General features: G+C 38.0%; 1 protein-coding gene across 3 annotated transcripts in view; it reads right to left on the bottom strand.

The window, feature by feature from the left end:
- Positions 1–20,049: 20,049 nt before the first annotated feature.
- The window catches only part of LOC114642900 (N-acetyllactosaminide beta-1,3-N-acetylglucosaminyltransferase 3-like), a 57,190-nt gene continuing 50,361 nt past the window's right edge, over positions 20,050–26,878 (bottom strand). For all 3 annotated transcript variants that reach the window (XM_028791647.2, XM_028791650.2, XM_028791648.2), the window contains exon 3: positions 20,050–20,763. In XM_028791647.2, coding sequence (XP_028647480.2) covers positions 20,291–20,763 — 473 coding nt within the window. In that variant the 3' untranslated portion in view covers positions 20,050–20,290. The remainder of the gene's footprint in view (positions 20,764–26,878) is intronic.

Genomic DNA, 26,878 nt, shown 5'->3' on the forward strand with positions numbered 1-26,878 from the left:
TCTGCTGGGTTAGAGGAGCGACAGTGCCGTCTAGTGTTCACAATACATATATATATTTATATAGTAAATATAATGTCACACATGCACGTCAGAGGGTCACCATCTGCGTTCCTCCCAAGTATGTACTACCACTGTGGGCCAAGAGGAGGCTCTGAAACTAATTATGTCATTTTCCTTTGCCTCCACGGTGCAGAGTAACCACCCAGTGATGGCAACTGTCTCCCCCACATCTGGTCGTAGGACCTTAAAAGCCCAGCTGCCTGGAAGGAGGTGTCACTTATTGACTGGGGAGCAGAGGATACAGAGATCCTGCAATCAAAATGGAAGAATCCCAAAGAAGTCTTGAGAGGTAGTGTTTTTACCTGTTAGAATGCCAGAGGGCAATGTTTTTGTTTGTACTCTTGCCATCGAGCGCTGTTTAATTTTGTTTTTGCAAGTAAGTGGGGAAAGGCACCCCAAGCTTTATCTTGTCTTACGACCTGTCATTACCTTAGATGACCATAAAAAATGTAATTTCCTATAATAAATCTAATTATTTGAAAAAATACTTGACATTAGAACAAGGTTGCCATAAACCACATAATAAGCAGATAATTGTAACTGCATTTATCTTTCCAAATGATGATAGATTTCTTGGTTCCAACAGTGAAGTGTTCTGAAAACCCTGCATAAGTTTCGTCACTTTTAGTGTTTTTGGTTGTAATGGAAATACATCTGGAATTTGGGTGTGTTTATGTGGGTAAATATTGACACTTGGTGATTCATGTTTGCATATGTAAATCTTCAATCCTTCAATTTCATTGCTCCTTTGTAAAAGTGACAATGACAATAAAGATCTATCTATCTATCTATCTATCTATCTATCTATCTATCTATCTATCTATCTATCTATCTATCTATCTATCTGTCTGTCTGTCTGTCTGTCTGTCTGTCTGTCTGTCTGTCTGTCTGTCTGTCTGTCTGTCTGTCTATCTATCTATGAAAGACAATAAGCACTCTGAACTCTTGAATGTTTGAAGAATAAAATGAGAGTTGAGATGAATTTTATTAAGTAGAACAGTTAATAAAAATAAACTGTTCAAGTAGTTTGTTTACTGCACCAACTTATGATTCTGCCTGCTGCTTTGAGAATTAACAAACCAAACTGTGTAAATCCAGTGGCTAAATTTCTACATTGTTTTCCAAGTGATTATACAACTAATTTTAAAATATTTCTTTAAATATATAATGATTCAATTTGTGTAGTACAAAGGAGATGGACTTCAACACCTTAGCCCTTAATATAACTACCAGCCATGAAATCTTTGTAATAATGCATTTTTTATTGGGAGTTTGATAAGTGAGATATAATGGAATGTGAGGATTAAAAATTTAGGGCAGAAATGCACTATATTTAGTACTTTCTTCTGTCCCAGCCTTCTCTATGCTCTTCTTCCTCTAGCCATCTGTTTCCACCAACCTCTTCATGTAAGTGAGCTCTGCCACTACTAAACTCCTGACTCTGAACTCCTCTGTCTCAGGAAAGCTTGGCCTGGTGGTACGTCTGGCACATTACGAGTATACCCCTGAATCTTTCAGGTCATCCAGACACAGGGACAGTGACGCTACCTCCACAGAGTTCACCTGAGAAGGACTGAAATCATCTGACAAGGTCATCTCTCAAAATAACTACATTTGTCTTGCATTCCTATGGGAATCCAAATTGAAGCATCACCAGAGGTGCACAGAGATGTAGTAATCATGATGAAGCATTAAGTCCCATTTTGCAGTCCTTATCTTCCTTTCCAATACAGTATTTTGGCTTCCTGTACCAGTAAACGCCTTAGATGGGTTGCCAGTACTTCAAAATCTCCAATCACTTAAATTACAAAACTTAAAAATAACCAAACTCACGAATATGTACTTTGATCACACTGTGATGAATTTTCTACAGCCTTCACCCCAGTGGCCATCAAAGTAGAAAAGACCAAACTGTCAACATTGGTCTCTACATTTACATCATTGCTTTAGTATACTCTCAGTAGCACTATTGCTAAGGTGGTCCTATTAGTTTTTAATAGATGTATTGATCATTTTGACTGACTGTTACTTAGCTTTTTTACATTCAGCATGGAACACATGGTTCATCAGAATAAGCTTTTTAAAAAATGCAGCCATGCTAAAACTGGTAAATCCTGCTCCAATCTCCTCCTCGGTACATCTATACATATTAATAAAAGGCAAAGCCCTCACTGACTGACTGACTGACTGACTGATTGACTGACTGACTCATCACTAATTCTCGAACTTCCCGTGTAGGTGGAAGGCTGAAATTTGGCAGGCTCATTCCTTACAGCTTACTTACAAAAGTTTGGCAGGTTTCATTTCGAAATTCTACGTGTAATGGTCATAACTGGAACATATTTTTTGTCCATATACTCTAATGGAGGAGGCGGAGTCACGTATTGCGTCATCACGCCTCCTACGTAATCACGTGAACTAAAAACAAGGAAGAGATTTACAGCACGAGTCAAACGCGGGAACGAAGGTAAATGACGTTAATTTTTGACTGTCTTTTAATACTGTGTAAGCATACATATTAACACGTGCAATTAAACGTGTGCATTTACAGGGTGATTTCTCAGGCTTAAAAGCTCGCCTTTTACTAAAAAGGTAAATGCAAAACTATTTTCAATCATTCTATGATCTGCTTCTCACAACTGAAGGCACCGTGGCTGATGGTAAATGACGTTAATTTTTGAGTGTCTTTTAATACTGTGTAAGCATACATATTAACACATGCAATTAAACGTGTGCATTTACGGGGTGATTTCTCAGGCTTAAAAGCTCGCCTTTTATCAAATGCGGGAACAAAGGTAAATCACGTTCTTCACTGTCTTTTAATACTGTGTAACCATACATATTAACACATGTGCAATTAAACGTGTGCATTTACGGGGTGATTTCTCAGGCTTAAAAGCTCGCCTTTTACTAAAAAGGTAAATGCAAAACTATTTTCAATCATTCTATGATCTGCTTCTCACAACTGAAGGCACCGTGGCTGATGTTACGTCACTTGCTGTCCAACCATAAGCGTTACCTGGTAGGTAACCGGACACTCACTTCACTCCCTTTCGGGAATCGAAGCTCTGAGGTTTTCTTTTGTTCTTAATTAAAATTTAAAAGCAATACTTCACCGCTGCTAAGCCCCTCTAGCGCTGACGTCCGAGGTTCGATTACCGTAAGCAAGTGCAGTGAGTGTGTAATTACATTCACGGCATTCGTAGTCTGATTCACAATCTGATTGTATGGGTGGTTACCTACGAGGTATCGCTTATACTTGGCCACCAAGTCAGGTCAAAGTGATCACTCGAGTAAAGGCAGCTTCACAAAAAAACAGATCCTTAACAAACTGTTATTAGTATATTTTCCCTCAATTTAAAAACGTTTTATTTTCTTCTTAATAAAAATTTAAAAGCGGTACTTCGCCGGTGTGAAGCGCGTTGATTTGACCGACTGACACATACAGACATATTCATGAGTGCAGGTACTTCGGAAAGAAAGCACCGTGTAAACCTAAAGTTTAAATTAAGTTCATAGACCTACAAAAGGTTGCCATTCATTTGAGGCAAGATTGCTTTTCTTCTGTACAACTATACGTTGCATTCTCAAGAGTGTGCTTGCACGGCTTCAGATATATATGTATATATATATATGTATGTCTATATATAAATATGTAAGCTTATAAGTACTGCCTTACTTCTCTTTAAGAAAGGAAGATGTAATGATACTTGATTTAAACGATTCCATGTCTTCCTGGGTTTGCATAGCTTATTGTCAATATCTTTACACGTTTTTTTAAGACTTATTGACTGAAACGGGCTTTCACGAAAAAAGTTAGGGCTTTGCTACAGGATACACCCTCCACAAGTTAAGCAAGTAAAAATAAAATATATATTTCTGTTTTATTTAAACCTTTTAAGTTCGTATGCATAGCCCCATTTGGCTGTTTAATTTTTTTTTTTCTTTCTTCAGTAATATTTAATCTCCTTAAAGAAAAAGAACATATCCATTTTACTTTTTTTGTATCTCTTTAGTAATATTTTAGTGTAAAAGGATAACCAGTATTTAAACCTTTTATGTTACTTTATACATTTATTTTACACAATGTTGAAAAATTAATAAGAAAGCTACATATTTTGGCAGCTGCTGCTTTCATTTTCAATGAAATGAAAAAAGCTCTCCAAGAGAAAACGTCAATGAAGAACAAACAGTTTGCACTATCTAAAAATGAGAAACCCTCATGTATAAAAGTTTGCTGCAGATGACTTAGCTTATTGTCAATATCTTTACACATTTTTTCAAGACTTATTGACTGAAACGGGCTTTCACGAAAAAAGTTACGGCTTTGCTACAGGATACACCCTCCACAAGTTAAGCAAGTAAAAATAAAATATATATTTCTGTTTTATTTAAACTTTTTAAGTTCGTATGCATAGCCCCATTTGGCTGTTTAATTTTTTTTTTCTTTCTTCAGTAATATTTAATCTCCTTAAAGAAAAAGAACATATCCATTTTACTTTTTTTGTATCTCTTTAGTAATATTTTAGTGTAAAAGAATAACCAGTATTTAAACCTTTTATGTTACTTTATACATTTATTTTACACAATGTTGAAAAATTAATAAGAAAGCTACATATTTTGGCAGCTGCTGCTCTCATTTTCAATGAAATGAAAAAAGCTCTCCAAGAGAAAACGTCAATGAAGAAGAAACAGTTTGCACTATCTAAAAATCAGAAACCCTCATTTATAAAAGTTTGCTGCAGATGACTTAACTGAAAATAAATTAATAGTTCCTATGTGTATAATACATATTTATCTATTTTACTTATGCCTTTATTCCACCAACTTACACCATCTGAGGTACAATTTGTTACATTACTTTTGTTTTTTGCAGCACAGGCAGGTGAAGTGACTTCCTCAGGGTCACACAGTGGTGTCAGTACCAGGATTTGAACTGACAAGCTCCGGGTTTACTGAAATATTACTGAACAAAGAAAAAAAACGAAAACGGGCAAATAGGGCTATGCATACAGATGTCCATCCGTCCATTATTTTTAAAATGTTTCCTTTTTTTTTTTTCATAACCTCTTTAAACACTACTTCTCCGTTGCGAAGCGCGGGTATTTTGCTAGTGTAAAAATAAAATTCAAGTTTCTAGCAAAATACTAGGATCTCCTGTCTTCAGATCAGAGTTAATTTCAAGTAAGCCTCTGCCTCTTTGTTGTGTATTCTGATTTAAAAAGCCATGCTAGTGTGATGGGTGTCTAGGTCACACTTGTAGGTACTCTAACCTAAACACAGTTAAAATATCCGACTATGCTCCACAAATTTATTAAGGGTCTAGGAACTCTTGAAATTATTTTAAAAGGATAAAAAGTTTAGTAATAAAATTATTAAAGTAGATCTTAACATTAAGAACCTTTATAATTTAAAGATAATAGTACAAAGGTTTCTTTAAATTGGGCGGTGAGTGAACACACAATGAAGGACAATTTTAAGAAAAACAACTTGTATTACACCAGACAATATAAACGATCTAAAAATATCAGGATTGAAAACCTTTCAAAAAGAGAGCACACAGTCCACACTCTAATGTCCGTTAAAATACAACAGTAGAGGATGCAACCTTAGATGGTGCAAAGTCCAAGCTACACGCTGTGTTACCAAAACGATTAGTCTTTGCTATGTTTACCGAATGCTTGTTTCCCTACAGAAAGTCTTGCTAACTTGCCGAAACCCTGTTGGTGTCTCACCCTTGTGGAATGAGTGTTCTCTTTCACTTCTGGGTACCTTGTGTTGCTATGAAGACCTAGACATGCCTCGCCTCTCGTCCTCTGGCTTCATTCTGTCCTCTCATGAGTTTTCCTTCTGTCGCTGGACCCACAACCGGTGTCTCTCTGGTGGCACTTTGTGTGGAGGAAGTCTGCGCTTCCCACATCTTGTCAGCCACATACCCTGCCTGTGAGTCCTTGTGCTCTGTGTGAGTGATCTTGACAGCATTCTCGGTGGGCTGTCTCTCTACACTGTCTGCCCTCTCACACCATCCTCTGGCCTCCCTCTGTCCCTTCTGCTTGCACTCACTCTCTTTGCAACATTTTTAACACCACCCACTGCCCAGAAGTATAAAACTACTTCAGTCACTGCCTAGATCAGCACAAAGATTGATTAAACAATGGTACATACCAATTTCCTTTGCTTAACATTTGGTTAAACTATAAAATTTGCAGCTGCGCTTGTTCAAATTTACCATGGTTCCGCAGCTTTTCTTTTGCTTCATAGGACAGTTCTAGGAATAGTGTGATACGTGTTCAAATAATTCCACAGACCAAATATATTCGTTTTAAAAACTTTAGTAAATTCAAAGCAAAACAATTCACACAAAAATAGAGAAAGAATTGTTACTAAAGAAAAGAAAAGTTCTTGTTTGAGAAAAGTTCTGTTTAAGGTGTATTGATCTTGTTTCATTTCTCTCCAAGTTGTTTGATCTTCAACGTAGGTGACTCATTTGCAAGACAGTTAAATATATACTCCCTATAGATAGCCATCAACATTAACCTGTGACAGAATTATTCAGGAAATTTGCCTTTTCAGTTAAAGCATCATCCAAGTCTCAAACAGAGGGTGCCTATTGTCCCTTCATCTCTTGTTTATTACATTTCTTATTTACATGTTTTTTGTTTAAGAGAAAAAGAAAGCCACCCATTGTACAAAAATGTTCCCCTCTGACACCAGCAATACACTAGCAATTCTCATTTAAAGGTGAATATCCCCAACCACTGGCTTTGGTTAATATGCCATTATTTCTGCATAAAGCTGAGCTGCTTAAATGTCCTGCTTTATGCTGTATATACTATAATGATGGGATGAGAAAAAAGACTAGGCCAAACCTGCCTGGAAGAAGAAGAAAACACCAGTGACACCACAGATGAGAAAGCCAGTTTATGTAGAGTATCTAAATGAGTCAACAAATAATGTGGTCTGCATTTCCTGTAGATATGTGGAGTGCCGAACAGTGTTGCAGACAAGAGCATCAGCACAAAAGACAGAGATCTAAAGCCTGGGCACAAACATGTAGTACTAGGACAGTAGGTAGAACATAACCCAACAGAGTTGCCTGCTCCTCTGAACAGAAGGTGGTTATGTCAAATATACGGAAGGTTGGGAGTAACATGTGGACCAATGTAACAAATGCAGCCTATGATGGTCTGGGTTGGCTCCACATTTCCTGGTTGCTTCTAGGAGCCTCTTGAACCATTGATAGTCATAAACCGAGATGAGACTGGCAAATGAGGACAAACACACAATCATCAGGTCCTTAGTCTTTTCTCCCATTCTTTAACTGAGCCCATAGCAGCTTCCTTGAGGTTTCCTCAGGTCACCCAATGGCTTGCTTAGTCTGAGGAGACTCCAGCAGCTGCAGTTTTCCTTGCCGACCTGCTTTTTGGCTAACCCCATTTGCCAGACTGCTCGGAGTTGGCTGTCTTCCTGTCTTCGATTCCACTCACTTGGCATCCCTTGGCTCTCTAAGGAGGACTCCACCATCATTAAACCTACACTTATTTATTTATTGAATTTATTAAAAACATATAACATTTCAACATTCCATACAATCAAGTCAAACTTAACAAAAAAAAAAAATCAAATCATCCCCCACCCATGAGAAAGAGAGGAAGGCTAACAACCAGAGCAAAACTGTTTAGAGATAGTAAAGAGGGAAAGGAGTCTTTTCCCCAGTATAAATGCTTATTCGAACATGTTATTAATTAGGTCCTACCAGGTTTTAAAAAAGACTCTTTGTACAGATCCTCTAAGTGAGAATGTGATTTTTTTCCAATTTCAAATACTATATAACATCAGTTACCCACTGACTTAAAAGAGGTGAGTTAGGATTCTTCCAGTTGAGCAAGATAAGTGCCAATAGTGAAGTAAAGGCAATCACAGTTTGTTTGTCCTTCTCCACTTTAAGCTCACCTGGAAGTACACCAAACACAGCTGTTAATAGATTAGGAGGGCTTGTGATACCAAGGCTGTCCAACAGGCATTGAAAGATTTTTGTCCAGAATATGTTAATTTGGTGCAGGCCCAAAACATGTGGCCTAGTGAAGCTGGAGCTCAACTGCAACGTTCGCAGATTGGTTCAAACGAGACAGATGTGTTCGATAAAAGATTTTAAGCTGAATAATTCAATATTTTGCACATATGGCGCTAGAGTGAATTCTGTGTTTGGCTGCCTTCCACTCCATTTCGGAAATGTTGAGTAAGAGATCCTTTTCCCACTGTACTCTGGAAGGGACTTTAAAATGTTTTTATATATTATAGAAATTCTGTCTGAGTCCCCAAGACTGTTCAATAAATCTTCTGGAATAGAAATAGGTGGGAGGTGAAGAAATTTTGGCAGATTTCGTTTAGCAAAGTTTTTAATTTGGAGATAATGGAAAAATTATGTTGATGGGAGACTAAATTTGGAGTATAATTGTTCATAGGATGCAAAGACATTATTTATATACAAATCTCTAAATGATTTAGTCCCATACATTTTCCAAACATTAAAAACTGTGTAAGTTCAAGAGGGTGGAAAAAGGAGGTTATCATGAAGAGGAGCCACAGATAAAATATTCTCTATCTTAAAGTGCTTCCTACATTGGTTTCATATTCTGAGTGAATGAAGGACAAATGGGGTGTTAGTACATTGGCGATACACTATATTTGCTGGTGTACAAAGCAAGGAATATAAAGAGGAGCTGCAGAATTTCGTTTCTATTGCAGACCAAGCTAGTGTATGATTTTGTGTCAATGTCCAGGTTTTTATAGCTTGCATTTTTGCCGCCGAGTAATAAAATTGAAAATTAGGTATAGAGTCATGACGCTTTCTGATTTAGGTCGTTGTAGCGTCGCCTTTTGAATGCGTGGATTTTTTGAATTCCAAATAAATGAGGATTATGATTGAATCTAATTTCTTAAAAAAAGATTTGTTAATGTATATGGGAATGTTTTGAAATTGGAACAGAAGCTTAGGGAGGATATTCATCTTGACAGTGTTATTTCTCCCTGCTTAAGTAAGATGGAGGGTAGACCATCTATGCATGTCTTGTTTAATGTTATCTATGCAAACAGCAAAATTTTGTTGTAAAAGAGGTGTATATTTACTTGTGGCGTTGACCCCTAGTTATTTAAACGGATCTGCAATGATAAAAGGGAAGGTGTCCAATCTAATATTGTTTTGCAAGAGAATTCACTGGAAAGAGCTCTCTTTTGTTCAAATTAATTTTAAGTCCAGATATCTTTTGAAATTCTACTAGTGCTGTTAGGGCCATAGGCACAGAATTTTAAAACCTACTCTTCCAATAAATCAGCATTGATGATCTACCCCTAGAATGCCAATTTTTCTATCTTCTGTAGGGCTAATAACTGCTCTGCCCCCCTTTCTCTCTCTGGGTCTGCTCAGGTACCCAACTCTGTGCTCACTCATGGTCTTCTGTTGTTCTCACCTGATCTGTTTCTCCTCAGTCTCTGATTTGTTTTCATCTTGACCCCCTCCTTCTACCTTGTACTGCCTGGATGGGTGCAGGTGCTATCCTCCTGCCACTCCTAGGTGTAAATGAGGCACCTGACTGACCCTCTGGCATTAACACCATTCATTGATAACATATATACTTTGTTTTCCCAATCCTACACCAAGTATTACTGGTAAACATTTTAGTGGAAAAAAAATGGAAAGCTTAATGATAAATGTTCTAAATCCTAAAGCTATGAACTTAACTTCAAATCTACATTATGACTGATATCAATGACAAATGCCATGCTTTAAAACTCAGGATAACATCAAAGGGGCCAAATTATAAAAATAAATGTTCGTTTTATGCAAATTTAATACAGCACTATAATGATCTCTGAAAGAACACAACAGTACAAAAGAAATGTAACAATAACTAAAACTAAAGCCTGCTGCCTCTCTGGCCTTCACATAGAGGTTTGCACCCCTGTACATTGGGCACTTGTTAACCATAGAAAATACCACAATGAAGCATTCTCTGTTACCTTCATCTCTCTCAACTCCCTTCAGTTCTTTTTGCCACTGGAATCCTCACTTCTCCACTCCAAGAGCATCTGTATGTTGGCTAGAAGGAGCGTTTAAGCCATGGAACTATCTCTAGAAACATCACTGTAGCTTCCAGGGTGGCAAACACCTGCTTAGAGCTCCATCAAGTAATTCCAGTTGTCCTTGAAGTCTCGACTGTTAGCTCACATCCCAACTGCTAAGTAACACCCATGTGGACTGCCCTTTGTAACAAACAATAGGGGACCAGGTATAATGCATTTTATTTTCCTGATGGTACCTACCAGACATAATAAATTAGAATCTTCCAAGCAAGTTATAAAGTCTCTTTAGAAGTCTATACCTAAAGTCTCTCGATTTTCTGACCGCCCATTGTGTATTCAAACCTAACATTTTTAGTTCCTATGTGTAATACTTTGCATTTAGTGGCATTAAATTTTATCTGCCACATATCTGCCCAAGTCTGTATGCTATCCAGGTTCTTCTGTAATGATAACAGATTCCAAATTATCTACTAATCCACCTATCTTGGTATCATCTGCAAACTTCACAAGCTTGTTATTTATATTCCTATCTAAATCATTTATATATATTAAAAATAGCAGGGGCCCTAGCACTGACCCCTGTGGAACACCACTCTTAACATCAGCCAATTCTGATGAGGTTCCTCGCACCATCATCCCCTTCTTCCTGTGTCTGAGCCAATTCTGCACCCATCTAAAAACATCACCCTGAACTCCCACTTCTTTTAGTTTGATGCCCAACCTATTATGTGACACCTTATCAAATGCTTTCTGAAAGTCAAGATAAATAATATCATATGCTTCACTTTGATTGTTTCCTTTTGTTGCCTCCTCATAGAATTCCAGCATGTTAGTAAAACACGACCTCCCTCTTCTGAACGCATGCTGACTGTTCAGAATAACTCCTGTCCTTGCCAAGTGTTGCTCAATCTTATCCTTAATAATTCCTTCCATTAATTTTCCTGTGATGCATGTTAAACTTACTGGCCTATAGTTGCTTGGATCTGCACTGTCACCCTTTTTATATAATGGGATGATATTTGCCATTTCCCAGTCCTTCAGAATCTCTCCAGTGAGCAGTGACTTCCTAAAAATATGTGTCAATGGTTTATATATGTACTCACTAGCCTTCTTAAGAACTAAATATATTAAATTTATAAAAATATTATCTGATCCTGGTGATTTGTTTGATTTCAGCTTATTTAATCTGAGCAGTACACTACTTCTCCCTCTACAATTTCCAAATCCCTCAGTACCTCCATAGCAGTCGTGTTTACCTCTGGGACATCCACTTGCTCACTTGTGAACACCTCAGAAAAATGTAAGTTTAGGGAAATCGCTATTTCACTGTCTTTATCTTTTAATTCCCCTTTACTATATCTGATGCACTTGACCTCCTCCTTGACTGTTCTTTTACTACTAAAATACTGAAAGAATCTCTTAGGGTCTTCTTTCGCCTATTCTTCTACTCGTATATTCCTCTCCAACTGTCTTTTAGCCTCTCTGATATTCTTCTTAATGGTTGCTCTCATGTTCTCATATGCTCTACGATTCACTTTGCAGTTATTCGTCTTATATGCCTTATAAAGCAGTTTTTTCCTCTGCAACGTCTTTCTAAAATCTTTATTAATCCACTGTGGAGTTTAAAATTTCCTGTTAACTCCAAATTTAGGTATGTATCTGTCCCGCATTACATGTCAAACATTTTTAAACCTGTTCCACCCTAGTGGTTCAATCACCTCTACACACTCAATTCAATCTTGATTATTACAAAATACTAAATCCAGACAGGCTTCACCCCATGTTGGTGCTTTAACATGCTGTGTTAAAAAACAGTCACCGATTACTTCTTAAAACTCCTGCTCTTGTGCTGCTCCATCTGCAAGGTTATCCCAGTTAATATTTGGATAATTAAAGTCCCCCATGACTATAATATCTCCCTGTAAACTTGCCTTTTTGATATTACTAAAAAGATGTGTGTTGAAATTACTGTCTGAATTGGGTGGTCTATAACACACTCCTAAAATAAGACCTCTTTCCCTAATATTTTCCAGGCAAAGCCACATGTCCTCACTAAGATTGGGCTCATCATCCTACTGAAGAGGTCTTGCTTTTAAATTCCGTTTGGCATAAACAGCAACCCCACCTCCTTTTCTGTTCTGTCTATCCTTCCTAAAAAATGTGTATCCCTCCATGTTATACTCATCCCCATCTTTGTTATTTAGCCAGGTTTCCATTATTGCTATAATATCATAATTATGCTTTGCTACATACAACTCCAACTCACTTACCTTATTTTAGATACTTCTAGCATTAAGGTAAGCTATTTTTAATGTGTTACTCCTTCTATGTTTAAATGTTTGCTTTAATTTACATTACTACACATTTTTATTTCTACATTGTTGTTTGTACCTCCATGCATAGATCTAAACCTGGCCTGTCCTAAACTCCCTGCCCCCCATTCCCTATTTTAAACAATCCTCGACTATCCTATTCATACGGTTCCCCAATACATTGGTGCTCCTCCAGTTCAGATGTAACCAATCACGGTGGAACAGGTCCCATCTGTTCCAAAAGGAGTCCCAGTGCCCCATAAACCTATACCCTTCTACCCTGCACCAAGATTTGAGCCACACGTTAAGCCTTCTGAACTCCTCAATCTTACCTGAATTTGAACTGTAGAACTGACAGACTACCCTTATGTATGTCATTTGTTCCAACATGGACAATGACAACTGGATCCACCCCCACTCTGGCCAAGAGCCTATCCACCCTTCCAGGGAGGTCCCCCACCTGTGCACCCGGAAGGCAAGACACCGTGCGAGACTCTCTCTCTCTGGGCCACATCTGAGCTTCAATCCCCCTAATGACTGAGTCCCCAACTATCACTCTTCTTCTTCTTCTTCTTTCGGCTGCTCCTGTTAGGGTTTACCACTGCAGATCACCTTTGTCCGCATATTGATTTGGCAAAATTTTACACCGGATGCCCTTTCTGATGTAACCCTCCCCTCAAACACACTGGGTTGTGGATCCCCTGTGGCTGGGTTTAGTCCCCAGAGTCCCCAACTATCATCACCTCTCTCTTTCTGGGAACTGGTTTTGAGGTGGCCCGTTGGGGCTCCTCATCCCTGCCTACCACCTCAGAATCATCAGAGACACTGTCCAGCTCTGCAAGGACATGATAACGGTTTGACTCTTCTAATTCTGGGATTGATGCCCCCGGACAGTGTGCACTCTTTACCTTACGCCTTGTGACCGTGACCCACCTATTTCTACCTGTCTGGTCTGGAATCTCCTCCCACGCAACCTTGGGGGTGCACACTATCTCTCTAAAGGACACCTGGGCCAAGTCCGCCAATTCTCCATTACAACGCAGGTCAACCAACTCCTCCTCCAGTTCAGCGATCCTGAGCTTGAGGTGCTGGATCAGCTGGCATCTCCTGCAGATGTAGCCATCATAGACAACTGGCTCTTCCAAACCATCATCTAAAAAGTCTAACATCCAACATGACTTGCAGTGCACTGGCCTTATTATTAAAATTTTATTCAGGATTAATAAAAACTTTTTTTTTCTGAAAATTAAATGATTTAACTTAAATGGTAACACTGAGATCTGCTACAGCTATTTTACACTTTTTCCCTTTAAGCTCCTGTACTGTTTTCCCTCTCAGCTGCCTGCTATTTGTCCTTCTAGGAGGTTAACTTTACTTTTCTCTGTCTCTTCTCCTAATTTTGCGCTCCTCTTACTTATAAGCTCTCCACTCGCACTGTTTGTATTAATGAACCCTTACGCTGTCGCCCGCTTAACTGTTCTACCTCTGGACCTTTGGACTGACCTGGAGGTGAAAAAAAGTAGGAATAAGCATCTCAGTTGCAGTATCAGAGAGCAATGGATGCAACCTTGAAATTTGCATGGAAAAAAGCAACTTTGGTAATATTACTATGAGGATCAAAGATGAGTGTAGGATCAAGAATAACACTAGATTTTTAAGCTGTGCAGACAAGGATGTAATAAAGCCAGGGATTTTTACTGAGAAATTGGAATTGCCTATTTTATTTAAAGGGGCCTGGAGATGCAATAATTGAAGCCTCAGTTTTATCACTATTTAGTTGGAGAACATTTTCAGTCAACCAGTGTTTGATGTCAGCCAAACAGGCAACCAGTGCAGGAGGAGTCTGTGTCTCAGTTCTGGCTCAAGCCTCAGTTTTGAACTATGAATGGCGTGTTATCGGAGATTAAGCCATCTAATCAAGTAGTGTTCCAGCCTGTGAACCTGCTGGTCACCTACTTTAAAAATGCTAATACCCTGATTCCTTTAAAGTGTTCTCATATAAACACTTCATGAATATATACAGAATGGCTTTGAGGTGCAGTGGTGCTAGAATAGGACCTGGCTCTTGAATAAGTGGGCTTATGTACATTTTATACATGTAAAATAATACTTAAGTCTTTATCTTTGGAATTTCTTTCTCAGTAAATTCTTATTTCTGAATGTATGTACTGTCATCAACAAGAGATATCAAGTTGAAGGGCCATCATTTCACACAAAATTTATTACATATATACAGTATATTGTTACTTCCAAAAGACCACACTAAGGACCGCATTTCAATTTCAGATTGCATCTTGTCTGTTTGTTTGTTCACCAATCAAGCCAAAATGACTGAACCGATTTTGACAAAATTGTGCATGTAAGTTGCCGTTGGTCCAACTTAAAATACAGGCTGTATGGCATTTCAAAAATTTCATTGTGGAGGGGGAATATAACTATTCATTATTCCAAAAACATGATCTTAATGAACTTTGGCATGTACAATTAAGATGAAGCAACTTAAAATTCAGGCAACATCTCAAAACTTTCATTGATAAGGGTGGCTGTAATGGGGTATGGGGCAAAAAATGCATCACTACAAAACAGCCTAGTAGATTTTCATTAAAATTCTCTATGCATATTACTGTTGATACATCTTAACATCTAAAATTTAAGGCCTTTAAAAAGACAAGTGATAAATGGCGATACAGAGGATTTATATTTTGGCGGCTGGAAGTAGTGTGCATTCCCATAATGACTGCTTTTCAGACTCATTTTTGAGGTGGCTTTCTTGATTCCTGTCCTACTTGTCATCTTTGAAGGTGCCTCTCCGCATGCCACCCGTACCATTTTTTCTTTCATGTGTCTAACACTCGCTCTTCCTCTTTCATCTCATTACCAAAGCGAAACTGAACAAACTGACTGCTCAGAGGAGCTGAACACAGACTTTAGTGTTTTATTATATAGTAGATGAATATCTATATATATAAAATCCCTATGTGCGTCCAGGTGTCCGTGTGTGGGTGTCTTCTGATGAAATGCGCATGAGCGGGGCACGGTGTGATGCGCGATATTACTGTCAGAGAAAGTTAGAGGCGTTTTATGGAAATACAAACCAGTATTACTGCGAGAGGAAATTAAAGGTACACAATACAGTGATGCATATTACAGCCACATACAAGCCAGTATTACTGTCAGAGGAGATTAAAGGCATATTACCGATGCGCACGTGTGTATTACCGCCAGAGAAAATTAAAGGTATATTACAGACGTACAAGCCAGCGGACGTACAAGACGGTATCCTTCAATAAGGGCGCGCACAAAAAGGCGAGCCTCAAAAGGGCGACCTCAATTGGTTACAGCGAATAAAGGCGCGCGTAAATAAAGATCTGCACTGTTGCTGCTCTTCACATATTCCAGAGCCATTTAAACTAAATTATCTACGAACGCCTTTATTCGCCGCGCTCAATTGAGGTCGCCCTTTTGAAGCTCGCCTTTTTGTGCGCGCCCTTATTGAACAGAGCCATACAAGACAGTATTACTGTCACAGAAAATTAAAGACACACAATACCCGGCGGCAGCCCACGAAGAACGGTCAGCTCAGCAAGTAAACATCAACAAAAGAAAGGCTGAAAGAAAGAAAAATACGACCAACAAAAAGAATGAGGTCAAAGTCCCTTGCCATTTAATATAGACTGTTCCTACTAATGTTTATGCACTACTGTTCTAGCGCCCGTTATTGTAACGGGCTAAATGACTAGTATAGTAATAAAATTAATGCAGACAGTACATTGACTAACCTGGTCTTCCCCATTTAATAAGGGCATAAATAAATAAATATGAAAAAATAAAAAGGTTCTATGAATAAACAGCTCCTTCTCTACCCAATTATGGGTTCAAAGTGAATGCTTACTTTCGGGTATATAGTGGCCTCAAGGACAGAGGTCAGATTCCTTCCAGCTCACATCCTTCCAAAATGTGAATGCTAAAGGAGAACATATTAAAGACAGTGCTTTCTCTTGTTCAGATTTGTGTAACCTACCTTGTAAAAACCCTGGAAGATGTCCTCCAAGTGTACAGTATGTGTGTGACAAATTATATATTATATAATATACACACACCGACACACATTTATATACAGAGAGACCATTACAATATAAAAAGGGGTACTTCTTTGCAAAACAAAACACGGGAGAAAAAATTAACAATAAGGGGCAAATAATACAACACCATGAGAAAGTAGTAAGTAATTCTTATGGCGCTGTTAGAACAAGCTGAACAGGACTTGTCAGTCAACTACTATTTGGGAGTGTCCAAAGCATTTGCCCACATTTTACAGAACAGCACACAAAACTCTCCTTCTGGTACCTCCTTCACCACTTTTGGTCTGTCTTCCTCCCATCAGCTGAGCCCTTGCCAGTCACACATCCTCCCAAAACCAAATTCAACTCTCTTATGGTCAAGGGATCCTTACTACCCACAGCTCGTAAGTACTTTGGGGATCATTTCTAATTCCTTTGCAATTATACTTGGACTAATAACACCAAGAAAGAGCTCAGCGTAATGGCTCATTGTACAGTCTACAGTAATCCCTTGCTATATCGCGCTTTGACTTTCGCGGCTTCACTCTATCACGGATTTTATATGTAAGCATATTTAAATATATATCGTGGATTTTTTTGCTGGTTCACGGATTTCTGCGGACAATGGGTCTTTTAATTTCTGGTACATGCTTGGTTTGCCCAGATGATTTCATACAAGGGACGCTATTGGCAGATGACTGAGAAGCTATCCAACTAGAGCGTGTATTACGTATTAAATAAAACTCCTCAAATATATTGTGAGCACGGGGGCTCTTCGCACCCCTAGAGGATACGGCCGCTCCTCAAAAAACGCTGAAAGATTACCTTCACATTGCTCTCTTCTTTGCTGGGCTTACATATGGCTGCTTTATCAAGCGATATGCTTCCTGCACGGTGATTCGCATACTTAGAAGATCAAACAGCACGTATTGATTTTTGATTGTTTGCTTTTCTCTCTCTCTCTCTCTTGCTCTGACATTCTCTGCTCCTGACGGAGGGGGTGTGAGCAGGAGGGCTGTTCACACACCTAGATGATACGGACGCTCGTCTAAAAATGCTGAAAGATTACCTTCACGTTGCTCCCTTCTGTGCAGCTGCTTCGTGAAGCGACATGCTTCCCGCACGGTGCTTCGCATACTTAAAAGCTCGAAGGGCACGTATTGATTTTTGATTGTTTGTTTTTCTCTGTCTCTCTCTCTCTCTCTGATATTCTCTGCTCCTGACGGAGGGGGTGTGAACTGCTGCCTTACTTGCAGCTGCTTTGTCCGGCGGTGCTTCACATACTTAAAAGCCAAACAGCCCTATTGATTTTTGTCTGCTTTTTTTTCTCTCTCTCTCTCTCTGACATTCTCTGTTCCTGACACACACTCCTTTGAAAAGGAAGATATGTTTGCATTCTTTTAATTGTGAGACGGAACTGTCATCTCTGTCTTGTCATGGAGCACAGTTTAAACTTTTGAAAAAGAGACAAATGTTTGTTTGCAGTGTTTGAATAAAGTTCCTGTCTCTCTACAACCTCCTGTGTTTCTGTGCAAATCTGTGACCCAAGTATGACAATATAAAAATAACCATATAAACATATGGTTTCTACTTCGTGGATTTTCACCTTTCGCGGGGGGTTCTGGAACGCAACCCCCGTGATCGAGGAGGGATTACTGTACTCTGGCTTTTATATTCCACGCTGTCATGGGAAAATGTGTGCAAAAAATCCCTGATGACATAAAAGAAAATTATACTTATAATATATATATATATATATATATATATATATATATATATATATATATATATATATATAGAATACTCTTTTTATATTATATATATATATAAAAGAGCATTTCTGTTTGGCTTTAAGAGTACTGGGAAGCTGTACCAGATATGTAGTCTAATTATAGAATGTTGCTGGATAGTTTTTCAGATTTACTTGCATACATAAAAAAAAAAAAAAAAAAATTACACTTCAAAATAAAGAATCAAGTGAAACACTTGCGTATCCATCCATTTCATGAACACCTTTTCTCCGTTATAAGTCAGTAAGACACTACACTGGAAGCACTAGGTGCAAGGCTAACCCTACATAGTTATGCTAGTACATCATACAACTCATTCTGATTCTCACATTGGGCCAGTTTAGGACCATAAATCATGCAAACATGCATGGTTTGTGGGGAGGAAATCAGAGTTAATGCTTGTGGCACAGAATTGCTAAAACTATAAAATTAAAGGAAGCGTCGATGATAAGGATCAGTTTTTCAAGCACTTTTGCCTAATGTAGTTTTATTAACTCCTAATACTATCCTTTTTCTTTGCCAACCACTTTTCTGTAAATTCCATACTTCCTGGTTTAACTATGTTGGAATTGTTATTGGAATGTCATATGTAATTCCTCTTTGAATGGAAAAAAAAGAAACAAACACATTTATAACAGAAATGACAGAAATTTTGACATTTTTACACAAATTGAATAATGAAATGCAGCAGAACACAAAAGCACACTGCCTGTAAACATTTTAATAATGGAGCACAAGCTAATCTACTGTAACTGTAAATGAATTGTAAAGAAAATGGTCTCCCCATATTGTCACCATTGGCCAATATGCAAAACAAAGAGCAGTAACACAAAAATGACAGTAGTTGATAGGCTAAAATTCTCCAAGCTCATAAAACTGCATTTTCATAAGGGGTCCGGGGATACAGCACCAATTTCACATGTATAAAGATCAGCACATTGAGAAAAGGCTTCCCTTTTTCATGACCACACTGACAATAACAGTCTACACGGTACAACTGTCTATGCTGTAAATTATCTATTAAATGTTAAAATATACAAACAATAGCAAGAACACAAACAATTAGATGTTTGAAAAGACTGTAAAAGAAAAAAAAAACATCTACCCAAAAAAAGGCAATATTGCTCTTATAGTTGACCACTGGGACTCCACTCAAACCCTACTTAAATATAAATGTACAGTATGTGAAAATGGGATGGGAAGCAACCAATTTGTTAATGAAGTGCAGGTGTATTAGGGAGAAAAAACAGATTGGCCCTCCGCCATTACACTCCAAGGTGGGAGAGGTCTGCAGGGAAACCTAGTGCTGCTCAGGGGAGCTCCTCCGGGGTACTTGCAGGCTTTTGACCACTGGTCAGGTAACCTGGAAACAATTTTGAGGGGTTTCCTGACTCGGGCATAAAAGGCCCCTGCAGTCAGTATACATGGGGCCTTGGAGTTGGGAGGAAGCCATTGCTAAGTAGCTAAGCAAGGAAAGGAACCTAAAGGGTACATAGAAGGACCAGAAAGCTTAGGGGTTTGTTATTTTTATGGTCTTATGTGTTTATTGGGAATGGCTTTAAATGTTCATCTGCTTTGGTTAATAAAACCTTATTCTTTTGTCAAATATGTTCTTTTTTGATCATCTTTTGTGACCCCTATATTGCACATATATAATACATAATACATTAGGTTTGATACTCAAAAAAAAACTAGGAAAATTATTTTTTTTCTTCTACTGCATTATTCAATAAACACAATGAGTAAAACAATATCAAGAAATATGTATTATACTTTTGTTGGAAAATAAAATAAGTATCTTAAAGGGATGCGAATAACCATTTAAAAATAAATGTGTTGGGTGGATGGACAGACTTCATATTTTCTTTTCACATTTCATAAAAAAAGAGATATAAAAATATATCACTTAGCAGTATACTAACAATTTAAATTAAAAATGGTATTTTTCATATAAAAAACGATATGTGCCTCCTCAAAAATGTGTTCAAACTTCTATACAATTTTTTTGCTTAATCACTTTCCCCCATACATCCAAGAGGGTCTTTGGTGACATTCCGTTTACATCGTTTTCAATTACACTGTGTATAATCAATGCATTTTGATATTTACAAGCATCAAACCTTACACCCCAACAATAGAACCCATGTCCATGCTTCAAAGTTACATTGGCTTTAATGGCCAGAAATCCAAAATAGACATCGTCTAGAGGAAAGACAGGCAGAACTGTGGCAGCACGATAGAGAGGTGGAATTAATATGCCTGGAATGATGAACCCAGCACCTGATACAAATGTCGGCAGGACATTCATAGAGTACAAGTGATGGCTTATTTTATATTTTCCACCGCGCAACACTTCAGTATGGACACGGAGATTTCCATGGATGTAACTGGTGACATCTGGAGTTCTCTTCAAATACTTTACAATAGCAGGAGGATAAACAAATTCATCATCATCACCTGTAAGTAAAAAGAGGAAAACAAAACAATAACTTCTGTGTCAAAATTATGCAGAAACCGTGTAATCATGTAGATTTTCCCCAAAAGGCAAAGTTCATCTATATTCTAAAAATAAATATACAAATCTACAGTAGTAGCAAATTACTAATATTATGAAAGATATTACTATTTTCTATAGCATTGTCTGCATCAGAGGTGTCAAACTGAGATCCACTTTCCTTATTGATAATTACTGCTGCTAATGGACCAGATTTCTCATGCCTTCATTTTAATCAAATTGTTTTTAAAGATACACAACTCTTAATTGCTTCTTTTCTTCTTAACCAGAAACCAAACAATAAAAAGATGCAAAGTGAGCCAAATGATGCTGACTTGACTCATTGGAAAAACTCAAACACATTTTCACTACAGACCATTTCTCAATCAGAAGTCAATTCTTGCCATTAATAAAGCACGTCATTTAATTCTAAGCCTTCCTAGTACTCTCACTGTACCACATCAGGCATTTCCAAAGCTGCAGATTTTCTTTTCTAAAAGCAACATCAAAATGTTTTGCGGACCTGAGCAGATTAGTAATTCTTTTTTATTTTTTTTTATTTTATTGTAATCATTCAGTACATATAGATCAATTTTAACAGAAAATAGGATTAAAAGCAAATCAAACCCCACCCCTGAGAAGGAGAGCATGGCCAAAGGAGTAAAACTTATTATTAAGTTTAATAGGGCAAAAAAAGATAAATGGAGAAGGGAAAGAAATGCGGAAATAATTATTTCTTCTTATTCTAAAATATTATTAATTAGATCCTGCCAGGTTTTGAAAAAATTCTGTACAGATCCCCTAACTGAGGATTTGATTTTTTCCAATTTCAAATAATATAAAACATAGGTTTCCCACTGACTTATCAGAGGAGAGTTTGGATTCTTCCAATTTAACAAAATCAGTCTGCGTGCCAAAAGTGTAGTGAATGCAATCACAGTTTGCTTGTCCTTCTCCACTTCAAATCCATCTGGAAGAACCCCAAACACGGCTATTAATGGGTTAGGAGGGATTGTGACACCAAGGCTGTCTGAGAGGTGCTTAAAAATTTTGGTCCAAAATGATGTTAATTTGGTGCTGGCCCAAAATATGTGATCCAGTGAGGCAGGAGCTTGGTTGCAGCATTTGCAGGTTGGATCTTGCCCTGGAAACATTTTTGGACAGTTAAGCGAGACAGATGAGCTCGATATATAATTTTGAGTTGAATAATTCTATGCTTTGCACATATGGAGCTCGAGTGGATTCTCTGCATTGCTACCTTCCACTCCTTTTCTGATATATTAATTAAGAGATCTTTTTCCCAATGTCCTCTTGGGTCTTTGAAGGGAAGGGACTCTAATAAAATTTTATATATTGCAGAAATGGTGTCTAAGTTCTCGAAGTTGAGCAGTACTTTTTCTAGCATGGTGGAGGGTACGAGATGAGGAAAATCGGGCAGGTTCTGCTTGACAAAGTTTCTAATTTGAAGATAGTGAAAGAAATGTGTAGCTGGGAGGTTGAATTTGGAATATAATTGTTCAAAGGATGCAAAGATATTGTCTATGTAAAGATCTGTGAGCAATTTAATCCCAAATCTTTCCTAGATATTAAAAACTGGACATATTAGCGAGGGTTGAAAGAGGTGGTTCTCTTGCAGGGGTGCAACAGATAAAAGATTTTCCATCTTAAATTTCTTTCTAAATTGGTTCCATGTTCTGAGTGAGTGAAGCACAATTGGGTTATTAGTATATTTGCGATAACTTGCATTTATTGGAGCGCAGAGTAGGAAATATAAAGAAGTGCTGCAGGATTTTACTTCTACTGCGGACCAGGCCTGTGTATGTTCATTTATTTGTTTCCAGGTTTTTATGCCTTTTATGTTTGCTGCCCAGTAATAAAACTGAAGATTAGGTAGAGCCATGCCACCTTCTGCCTGAGGTCTTTGTAGGGTCACTCTTCGGATACATGGATGTTTTGAGTTCCATGGTTTTGGTTCCATGGATGTTTTGAGGTTATGGTTGAGTCTAATTGCTTAAAAAATGATTTATTGATATATATTGGGATGTTTTGAAATAAAAAAAGAAGCTTAGGAAGGATATTCATCTTAACACGTTAATTCTTCCGGCTAGAGTGAGATGAAGGGTTGACCATCTATGCAAGTTTTGCTTAATTTTTTCCATACGGACGGAGAAATTTTGTTGATAAAGAGCTTTATGTTTACTTGTGATATTTACCCCTAGGTATTTAAACTGATTTGCTATGGTAAAAGGTAGGGTGTCCAATCTGATATTATATGCCAGAGATCTTTTGAAATTCTGTAAGTGCTGTTAAAACTGCAGGCACAGCGTTTTCTGGGTCTAATATATATATAGTACCATATCATCTGCATATAGAGAAATTTTCTGTTCCAGTCCTTCTCGGATGATCCCCTTTATCTGATAAGAATTTCGACAGTGGACCGCCAGTGGTTCAATGGCGATTGCAAACTGCAGTGGTGACAAGGGGCATCCTTGTCTGGTGCCACGTTCTAGCTTAAAGTAGTCTGAACAAATGTTGTTAATACAGACTGAAGCTTCTGGACTGGTGTACAGTAGTTTGATCCATGCACAAATATTCGGGCCAAACCCAAATTTCTCCAATACCGTGAAAAGGTAATTCCATTCAACCATATCAAATGCTTTTTCTGCATCCAATGATAATATCATCTCTGGGGTGTTTGACTTTGCTGGTGAATATATTACATTAAACAGGTGTCGAAGATTGTAAGATAAGTGTCGGCCTTTAATAAATCCAGTTTGATCCTGTGATATTACCGAAGGCAGCACTTTCTCCATCCTTCTAGCTAGGATTTTTAGAGTATCTTAACATTATTATTCAGAAGTGAAATTGGTCTGTATGATGCACATTGTAACAAGTCCTTATTTTGTTTAGGAAAGACGGTGATTGATGCTTGGCGAAAAGTTTGAGGTAGAATTTGATTTTCTCTAGCTTCTGTAAATGTTGCCAATACGAGGGGCGCTAGCTGAGTGGAGAATCTCTACTAATAAAAGGCAAAGCCCTCACTGACTCACTGACTGACTGACTCACTCATCACTAATTGTCCAACTTCCTGTGTAGGTAGAAGGCTGAAATTTGGCAGGCTCATTCCTTACAGCTTACTTACAAAAGTTAGGCAGGTTTCATTTCGAAATTCTACGCGTAATGGTCATAACTGGAACCTGTTTTTTTGTCCATATACTCTAATGGAGGAGGCGGAGTCACATATCGCGTCATCACGTATTACGCCTCCTACGTAATCACGTGAAGTGAAAACAAGGAAGAGATTTACAGCACGAGTGAAACGCGGGAACGAAGGTAAATGACGTTAATTGTTGAGTGTCTTTTAATACTGTGTAAGCATACATATTAACAGATGTGCAATTAAATGTGTGCATTTACAGGGTGATTTCTCAGGCTTAAAGCTCGAAGTGATCACTCGAGTGAAGGCAGCTTCACAAAAAAACAGATCCTTAACAAACTGTTATTGGTATATTTTACCTCAATTTTAAAAGGTTTTCTTTTCTTCTTAACACTAGAATTACCAGAGCCTACGAAAAAACTCGTATATCTGGCCCACCTTAAATCGCTTCTTAAAACCTTTCTCACCTCTCCGCCAGCGTCTTTTGTCATCTAAATGTACTGATAAAGACAAGCTGCCAGCAGCCGGCTATTCCATCCCCCCAACGACTTAGAACGTAAACAGGCTTTTCCCAGCTCTTGCCTTGATTGATTACCTGGGAGTGAAGTGGAGTTTTAGAGTCGAAATAATAAGATTGTTATTTGAAACACACGCATTTCATATGTGTTGCATTTCTACAGTAATCTGTGTAAACACATTGTTAAAACAGAAACGTGTTATATATTCTAGTAGCAATCGACAAAATGTAGGCATAAACTATATAATGTATGAAGCCTGAAGTCCAAATATCAAAGAAACACTTTCACAAAAGGTACAAAAAAAAGCCACCGCCAAAAAAACCCACCTTAGTATGAGACATTGATATGACTTAACTATCACTGCTTCCGTGGCGCAACAGTATCAGTCGCTGACTGGGAATCAGAGGGTCATGAGTTCGATCCTGTACAACTCCCATTTGAGAAGTGTTCTTATTTTCACTATTTTAGAATAAAAAGATACATTTGATTTCAGTCTGTAACAGCTGGTGTAATTTATGATATTTGTAAAGGTTACCTTTATTTTTTTAAAATTCACTTTTCATTGTCTCAGTCGCGTTCAGGATCCATCCCTACCGCCCCCCACCTGACACTGCTGTTGTTACATAAAGACGCGCTATAGTTCTGCAGTGTATCACGATACATACGACCGCGTGTTTTTTTCCCCCAGTATTGCCAGTCCCCACGTGTTGCCGTATGCTGTTTCTTTTGTACTCCAGGACATGCAGAGGAAAGCATAGTAAAGAGCAGTAACTTCAGCGCTATATGCAATCATCAGACACTCCCCATCTGATACTACTGTTTCCACATAAAGACGCGCTAAAGCCCTGCAGTGTACTTGTGACTGCACTGTCGTACCAATGCTTGCGAACTGAAGTGTCTGCATGCACTTTTCGTGGCATTATACGTGTATTTTTTGAGCATGCCCATGTAGCTCAAACACAGGAACATATGTTGATGTAAAAGTATAACAAAACAAGTGCACTTTTATTCAAGACTATAACCGAAGAAAAAAGAAAGCAAGTTACAGTATGGCGGTTGATATGACAGCTTGCATGGTGGAATGCTAAGAACTGCTGATTTCCATTCTGTGCTATATAACTTAACATTTGAATCTGATGATTGCATATAGCGCTGTCTTGTTTAGTGTACCCAAGAACATGCAGGTGGCCAGTTGCTGAGTGCTACAACGCACATTTTAAAAAAAAGAAAGAGACAAATATATGTGACGTTTTGAAGAAATCATTTTATGACGCGAATAGTACCAATCAGAAAATATCGTCGAAGTAATGCAATATTATTTGAAAACGAACAGCGTCAGGTTGGGTGTGAAGTTATACTGGCGCTGTTTGAGTCAGATCAGAAGCTGAATAAGCTGAACAAGCTCATGTTCTGACTCTTAAGTAAAAAAGCATGAATTAATAAACAGAAATAACCGCGATCGATATCACCAAGTGTGATCAAGAGTACTGGTTCGATCCCCACTCACTCCTATATTTGCCGTTTTCAGTAGTAAGCTGCTCTTTTGTTAATATTATACAGTACACACATGCACTTGATTTGTGTCTGTACTTGCGCTGTTACTTAGAGAGTCAGATCGGGGGGAGGGGTGATGTTAGAGCGGGTGTGCTTATTCAGTGCTTTTTCTTTCAGTACATGTGCCTTCCCTGTTTATTTGTATATCTCTGCCTGTCTGTCTCTGTATTACGCAGTGCTCTGTCTGTCTGTGTATTATGGATCTTGAAAAAAAAAAAGTTATAAGGACGGTTTGCTGACTTGGAGCACCACTGCCTTACTGTGCCACAGAGACGCGAGTTCGATTCCCAGCTTTGAAGAAAGTGTTTTTTTTTTCCTCAAACGGACATTGAATTTATAAATTGGTATGCACTGTAAATCGTTAACTTTAAAATGTCAATCGCGGTTATTTCTGTTGATTAATTCATACTTTTTTACTTAGAGTCAGAACAGGAGCTTGTTCAGCTTATTCAGCTTCTGATCTGACTCAAACAGCGCCAGTATAACTTCACACCCAACCTGACGCTGTTCGTTTTCAAATAATATTGCATTACTTCGACGATGTTTTCTGATTGGTACTATTCGCGTCATAAAATGATTTCTTCAAAACGTCACATATATTTGTCTCTTTTTTTGTAAAATGTGCGTTGTAGCACTCAGCAACTGGCCACCTGCATGTTCTTGCGCACACTAAATAAGCGCTATATGCAATCATCAGATTCAAATGTTAAGTTATATAGCACAGAATGGAAATCAGCAGTTCTTAGCATTCCACCTACTGTAACTTGCTTTCTTTTTTCTTCGGTTATAGTCTTGAATAAAAGTGCACTTGTTTTGTTATACTTTTACATCAACATATGTTCCTGTGTT

This window comes from Erpetoichthys calabaricus, chromosome 6 (assembly GCF_900747795.2).
Source record: "Erpetoichthys calabaricus chromosome 6, fErpCal1.3, whole genome shotgun sequence".
Lineage (NCBI taxonomy): Eukaryota > Metazoa > Chordata > Cladistia > Polypteriformes > Polypteridae > Erpetoichthys > Erpetoichthys calabaricus.